At 36.8% G+C, this 7,994-nt stretch overlaps 1 protein-coding gene across 3 annotated transcripts in view; it reads left to right on the plus strand.

Moving 5' to 3' along the window:
* The window catches only part of MEGF11 (multiple EGF like domains 11), a 235,069-nt gene extending 234,247 nt beyond the window's left edge, over nt 1-822 (plus strand). For all 3 annotated transcript variants that reach the window (XM_060005740.1, XM_060005739.1, XM_060005738.1), the window contains one exon: nt 507-822. In XM_060005740.1, the coding sequence (XP_059861723.1) occupies nt 507-667 (161 nt within the window). In that variant the 3' untranslated portion in view covers nt 668-822. The remainder of the gene's footprint in view (nt 1-506) is intronic.
* The last annotated feature ends 7,172 nt before the right edge of the window (nt 823-7,994 follow it).

The raw sequence follows: 7,994 nt of genomic DNA on the forward strand, positions 1-7,994 counted from the left end.
ATCCAAGGTGAACTGTCTTTCCCAGGACTGCCCTCCTCTCTCATACAAGAAATCAAATTTTTGTGCCAACTCTGCTTTTAAAAAACACTAAGGCTACGTGTGAAGCAGATATATTGGGGGTGGGGAGTCAATACACACAAACACATACACTTCAACTGATTGTTGACACAAATTCCTGTTTAAAAAAGAAAACAATCAGAACAGACATTTGCAAGTTTCAAAATCACCTTATTCTACTTTTTCCCAGTTTAACCCATGTCCCTGGGCTCACTGATACAACCCCTGACCCCTACTCTAAGTCCCTCTGTTTTGACCAGAGCTTGGGATTCTGATAGCACACTCACTTAGCTTTTCAATCTCTTGAACAAGCCTCAGTCCTAACCTTCATACATTTATCATAAACCCCTGGCTTCTCCCCCGACCAAGTTAAATAGAATTCTCTTCCCCCCAACAAGGCAACCAAAGCTAATCTGTTCTCTGAACTCATTTTTCACTATATTCCTTAGAGCCCACAGTCAGTGTGGTCCAAGAAAGCCGTGGTTGTAACTCCAGCTATATCCAGAATCCATACGACCTACCTAGGAACAGCCATATTCCTGGTCATTATAACCTCCTCCCAGTAAGACAGAGTCCTGCCAATGGGCCGTCCCAGGACAAGCAGTCTTGAGGGTTAAGCCTCTCTCTTGCAGTGCGCTCTGCTGAATGTTCTCTGACTCTCTGAAAGAAGACAATCCCTTGACTTGAAATAATGGTACAGACTGATTCCAGCTGCGTGTCTGTTATAACGTTCACCTGGAACTAAAGAAGACCTTCCAAGTGGGACTGGGGTAACTGTTCAAAAGGTCCGTTCTCAAAAGCAAATTCTACCGCCCACCCACCCCCAACCCCAAATGCTACGGATTATATAATCTTTTAAAACATTTAAGATAAAGCTACTCATCAACATCAGCTAAATATATACATATTAATATTTATATATTAAATTATCTGAAACATGATGCTTAGAAAGCATGTAGAATAGGTTTTACCAACTTTCCTAGGAGTAAAGGGGACTGGGGAGGAGAGGGGATTACTTTAAAGCACCTGAAATGTATATGTGCTTTTGGTTCCTGTTACCATCACTTATCTGTTTTATTACCTAAGATAATTAGTACATGGACACAAACTATGCTAATATCAATCCTAAAGTACCTGTACATATATGTCAGGTCAATCAAATTATAACTGCCAAGATTACAGAGTTTAGTATACAGTCTAATGCTGACAACTTCAATTTTTTAAAATAAGACTTTAATGAATACAAATTAACTTTCCCTCTTCTGCCCCTGCTGGTAGTAAGGAGGAAAAAAAAGTTTCCAAAGTGCAACAGCCTCTTTCAGTCAAACAATGATTTCTAGGCCAGCTTTACAAAATCTTGCCAATTCAAAGTTCAAGAACATTGCAAGCCAGTCCTGGCCTTGTCATATCTCCTGAGTCCATCCAACACCTCAGTTATTCCATGTGAAATGGAACTCTGAGATGATGCCTTTAAGCAAGCAGTCATAGACTGGTAAGAATTAAACATCCCTAAAAATGGTTATTCGGCCTCCCGAATTTATTTGGTTGGCATTCCTTGACTCAGAAGAGTCCATGCTGTCAAGCATATCTTCATAAATCTTGAGCTTGATGTAGTATGGAACCTAAAAGTGTAGAGGAAATTAGACAAAAGTGGATATAGGAAGTTTAAGTTGTTTTAAGTACATTATGCTTTTTGATGGAACTAAATGAAATGATCAAAGAATGGACTGTAATCAATTGCTATAACATGATGTAAAAACTTAACATATAAGTATATGAAGTACTTCTACCTTCTAAGCACCACCTACTGACATGGCCAAAAATGTATTACAATGAGCTAATGCTCCAGATCCCAGCATTCAGGTGTATCTATACTTCCACTCTAATGAATGTAAGTAAACTGGGGCTCGGATGGGTCAAAAAGGAGCCTCTCCCAAGCCCTAAAGAGGACCTCCTCACAAGAATTAAAGACCAAAAGGGCAAAGCAGGGAAACTAATGACCACCCTATACCAACTCCATTCTCTGATTAACAGTCCAGGCAGTAAAAAAATACTTCCAAAAAGGTATACAGAGGAGGAACTAAGTGACTGTAAATGACTGCAAAGCTGGAACAGCTGCTACAGGAAATGTGGGAGTTCTGAAGCCCTTGATGCACATTGGAAGTCTGCCATGGAACCCATTAGTTTGGGCAATAACCAGCAAAAGCAAGAAAATAAATAAATGAGTAAATCCTCCCTCCCCCACTTCACTCAAGGCTTAAGCAAATTTTATCGTTAGGGGAAAATATAATACTTACATGAATGCTGCATGTATGCATGGGAGCAAGTGATCAGCAATAGCAAATTTACTTTCAAAAAAAAGCCTTATTAAAATATAAATACTAGAAAATTACTTTGTAGACCCAAGTAAATATTTCTCATACATATGTAGGAAGAAATAGAGATAAGAGACTTACCTCAGTATTTCAGGGCAGCAAGTGCTCAAATATCTTTCTCAAGTAAGGATCAAGAAGCATGGTGAAGTCAGATCAGCAAGGAGAAACTTCGTCTCAATCCCAGGTTTTATTTTCTTCCCTTAGCCTGCATGTACAATAACTGCTGCCTGGCAAACTGCAAACAAGCACTCAAGTTTCGTTTCACCTCTTTTTTGCCAAGTATCTTCTGGCAAAATTCAGCAAGAGGTGGCATGGTGGAATTGCTAAAGCACTGGGTCGAGATTTGAGTGTTACTTGTCCTCTCTGGGTTCCTTTTTTCCCCATGTATTGAAAAAAAGGTAGAAGCAGAGAAAGGTAAGGGAGCTCTGACAACCCTTCAGCTCTAGCATTCTATGATTTTTAAAGAAATGTAATACAACTCAAATCAGGCAATACAGTGAAGAAGGGAAAGGCACAGGGTGTAATTAATCTATTGTGGCAACAGCTGCCTTCACTTATCTAAAAGTTACTGGTAAAAGACATTCCAATCTAACAGAGCACCTACTAGGAACTTCTGTCTAGCACTGTCACAAATAGGTTCATGGTCAACCTAAACATGTGCACTGTGCATTTTATTGGCAACATGGAAAAATCTGTTCAATTATTTTACAGATATTAAGTTTTTACTCAAAGTGATGTGCATACAATTCAAATGAATAAGAAAAACACAATTACTGTACAATAGCATAAGTGCAACTATGAAATGGCAATACTTTTTTAAACACCCCAGATTTGTAATATATTTGTTCACTGTGCAGAGGGATCGTACCTTGTACAAAATAAAATGAATTTCTCAAACTAATTTAACAAGAATGCCCACTGTTGTGTTGCAAACTGAAAATGTGTCTATAATCTACACCTTAGGTTTAAATGTAGAACTAACCTACATTTTGCGTGGTCACTCTAGGCAGCAAGAAAAGTGAAAATCATCCCAATAGATGTTTGAAAATAAAGTGAAAAGGTGCTATCAAATTTATAACAAGAGAGTCTCTTCCTTTAAAGTAATGAATGGGAGCAACACATTCTTATTCATGTACAAAAATTATCGAAATATCTCACACACATCAGTATACTCAAATAGAGAATTTCTCTGCTTTCACAAAGATCTGGACTCAAAGACAACTATTACAACTTGTGCTCAGCTCCAGAGACACAAAGGTACTTCTATGGAAAGGAATAAAGGCAAGTGTAAGGGCCACCTCATTAGCATAAGTGCAATGAAGAGCCGTCCACCAGAAGTTATCACCCACTACAGTACTCTGGGTGCATCTGTTTTAGGACCTTTTAAAACATATCCTTGTGACCTAACTGGTAAAGCAGCAGCAGAATTAATTTTGTAATAAAATACAAATGCTAAAAAATAGCTTACTGAATGCATTCAGTGGTATAAGTTTAAAATTTCTCCCTTATACTTTCAAAGTTTTGTATGTAATCCTCATACTTAAGTCAAACTAAAACCTTTCAACTTGTCAGTTCACAAGGTTTACATGATACTCAAAAGTTATTTCCACTTAATAAAATGTCTAACCAAGAACTTTTGCTATTTAGAGACTAAGACTCATTCAGAAAAGATCTAACAGACAATCCTTAAAGGCCAGGAGGCTAGGGCTTTGACATCTGAGTGAAAGACAAAACATAATCAAGGGATATAAGGCTAATAAAGGTATTTACTGAGAATAATAGTGCTTTAAGATTATGACTTACGAGGCTCAGAATACCACCCAATAGCATAAATGACAACCAAAGGCGGCAGGTTGTGCACTCAATCACTGCAAGTTGTGCACTCAATACAGGAGATTCAAGAATGATACCATTAGCCATTCATCCAGCCAGAGGGAAGACAGAAGAGGCCCAATTAATCTGTATGTGGCAACAGAAGATGGAAAATCTTTCTCAGAAGGGATGGATGACGGATACATAAGGGATTCATTATACCATTATTTATACTGTGTATAATAATTATATATTATTTACGTAATAATTTTATGTAACAATTTTTTAAATGTTTAAATGGTAAAATTCTCAGACTATAGCCCCCCAAGCTAAACTAGAATGAACCCTAGGATTAGCCCCTTCACTCTTTTAGATGGTCCTTCCTTATTGTTCTGACACAGGGTTGCAGGAAGGATAAATATTAGGAATATAAGTATGAACAAAGCACTTTCCCTACCCTTGTAGATCTTACAATGTAGCAATTATAGAAGGGCAGGGATAAATAGAGGACCCTGGTGATTAGTCTGATAGTGATTATACATTTTCTTCCCTGACCTGCAGAGCTAGAAAGACTCTGAGCAGTGGTCCAACAGAAACCCAGAGAAGGAGGAAGCTCTGGTCTGCAGCGCCGGTTGTCAGATTACCTCCTTATTCCAGTTTCTGCCTCCCAGGCCATTGTCTAGCCCAGCAGATGGCCCTCCAGAGCCTTAGGAGTGAGTGCTAAAAGCCATACGCTTATTCATTAGGATGCGGATAACAGGGTCTGAGATTTTGTGGTTTGGGGCCAAGGTTAAGTTCTACTGACTCAACCACAGGAAAGTAATCCTGTTGCCTATTAATTTTCACCATCACTGGTACTGATAACATAGTAGTTAACAGCCAATATACATGACATCTGTGCCAGGACCTATCAATTCTATGCTTAATAACGTTAAATAATTCAACTCAAATGTTTACTAATAATTACTATCCTAATAGACAATGCCATTTATATCATGTGTGTGCACACATAAACCTATACACTTGGATTTAATCATTGGTTCTATTGGTGGAATCAGTCCATGGACTGATCTACCTTACTAGATTAAACTTAAGAGATTTAAAAAAAAAAATTAAACACAAAATGTTTTTAAAGGTTCTCTCTCCCAAACATGAATATATTTCAAAGTATATATTAAAAGCCAGCAGAAGTTTCTTTTAACAGTAAAAGCCAAAAAACAGCAGTTCTCAGCTCACAGTTGACATAGCAGCCCCTCAAGTGCTCCTCCCCCCTTAGTACATATGGTACTTTGATGCATATTGTTGAAATTGACAGTCATTTTGCAAATGTTCTGAAAGCTTTCATCTTATTTAATGGTGTTAACATGGAAATAAAGACAGCATTTTAATCAAGTTATTATAAGACCAAAAACATCTTGCAAAGTATACACATGATTTTTACTTATCTATTAAATTTAAATTTTAGTTAGAATGCATAATAATTTGGCTCTAGTACCTGAAGAAAGTATTCATTCATAGAATTACTGAATTAAGGCTGGGATAAACCCCAGAAATGGTCTAATCCAGTCCCCTCATTAACTGGAAGTGAGGTTCAGAGATAAAATGACTAGAAGACCTGTGACTAGATTCCAAGTCTTTCTCACCCAGTCCAGTGCTCTATTATAGCTGCCACTTTCAATCTTTAAACTCAGAATTTAGCATACTTTCTAATATATGCCTAGTATCAACTTCCTTTCAAATATTCTTTCTCTATCCTCCAATTCAGCTTTTAGGAAAATAGATACCATTATCTCTCAGTCTAATCCTAATGGTCTCCCTTACATAAATTGTAATGATATTAGCATTCTGTATTACTTTATTGTTACCATCAGCCTCCCACAGTTTCTTTAAGAGATTAGAATGACAACTCCAGTTTATTCGGCGTATTGTATAGATGAGTGAAAAAGGTGACCTGTCAAATCCCAGGAAGGGATGCAGCACCAGGACTGCTCCAACCAGGAGAACAAAAAGCAGCTCTTTAGCACTTGTTTGACTGTTATGCTAACCCACTAAATGTTGTGGGGAAAGAAGGTCCTTTCATTGTCTTTGTTCATTTTTTTTCACACAGGGAATAGATATCCTTATGCACAGTCCTTATGCAAAATTCATATTTTGTTTTGAATTTTTTTCTCAGGCTTATGATGTTTGTGAGACATCAAATAACCAGCCTCCATTTTTCTCCTCTGTTTAAAAAAAAAAAATCTCCAGAAATTGAAACCTAACAGGTTGGAGTAAGTTCTTAATTATCCACCCAGCCTTTGAGTTATTCTGCTTCTGGTGTTGGCCAAAATTGTCTAAATAGTAGAGCTTTTTTTGTCTTTTTAAGGTAGATGGAAGAGATTATCACAATAGCTCAAACCACTGAGAGGGTTTGCATTTTGTAAATATAAGTCACTGACGACAAAAATTAAGATGTTTATTTCCCCAAGGATGAAATAAATATGACTAGCTCTGATGGGCAATCCAAACTCAAGAAGTCTAACCTTCCTGCAGAACCCTCTGGCAGAAGACACCAACTAGCACCCCTCCTTAGAATTACAATTTAGCATACTCAGTGCAATGGCTAAAGAAACTTACCCTTACAGAGTAACAACTACTATTAGAGAGAAATCATAAACAGCATTTTAGAACAATGACATACAAGTTAAAATCAAGATGGCTAAGTGACTTTTCAGGACAATGCAATAGGTTTTTTAAAAATTCAAAGTTAAAATAACTGAAAAGCAAGGTCAAAAAGCAAAATACTTCTAAACTACCTTGAGCCCTAAATTGTCATAATATTTAAAAACTTAATGTTTCTTACTTGAGACAGTCTGTCTCCTGAGATACTATTCAGAATGAAGACACTTGTTGAAATGCAATCAGATTCATTTTCTACTACTACTTAAGGTTTCTTGGAATTCTCCCAAGATCCAACCATGCCCAAGGCAACATTAAGTCTACATCTGGTATAAATTCAAAGTTACTTTATTCATTTTCAATTCACTACCTAGTTTCTCCTTCTCTTAAATAATTTTGTAAAAAATTTACTACCAATTTTGAGTAAAATAGTGATGGAGCCTCTTCTTGGGTCTGGTGACACTGTTACGTACCAAAGTACAGAGATTACTTTCCTAATGTTTTTGGTAATATTCAATACTTTTTCCAAGAACAGCATAATTGAACTATATGTCTAAAATCAAAGCTGAATTCACACAATGATGCCTCCAATTCAATTGTTTACTCTGTAATCCAAGGACCTATGCTCTTACTCATCAGAAGCAAATATTCCATGGCTACATCCAAAGCACTCAAAGGAAAAATATAATCTGACAACATAAAGAATAGTCCCCCTATAACAGTTTATTAGAATGTGAATATATTCCAAATCAATAACTAAAAAAAAAAAAAAAAATCAAGTTACAAAGCATGCATAAAATACAAAGTAGCAATTTACAAATAGATAGTAGTATCTTCATAACCAATACACCAAAATAATAAAACGGCTACAGAGAAAAACTAAATTGACTAATCACAGCAATGCCTTCCGTGCGCCCCACACGTCATGAGCACCGCAAAAGACAGAAGATTAACTATGAAACATAGTAATCTATGCAAGCCCACACACATGTATATTTTGGGGATATTCCACCATCCTGAATTGTATCACTTTAGTTGACACAACTTGTAGAACACTTCAGTTAAGTGCTCAATACTATCCACAAGAAAACA

This window comes from Delphinus delphis, chromosome 2 (genome assembly GCF_949987515.2).
Source record: "Delphinus delphis chromosome 2, mDelDel1.2, whole genome shotgun sequence".
Lineage (NCBI taxonomy): Eukaryota > Metazoa > Chordata > Mammalia > Artiodactyla > Delphinidae > Delphinus > Delphinus delphis.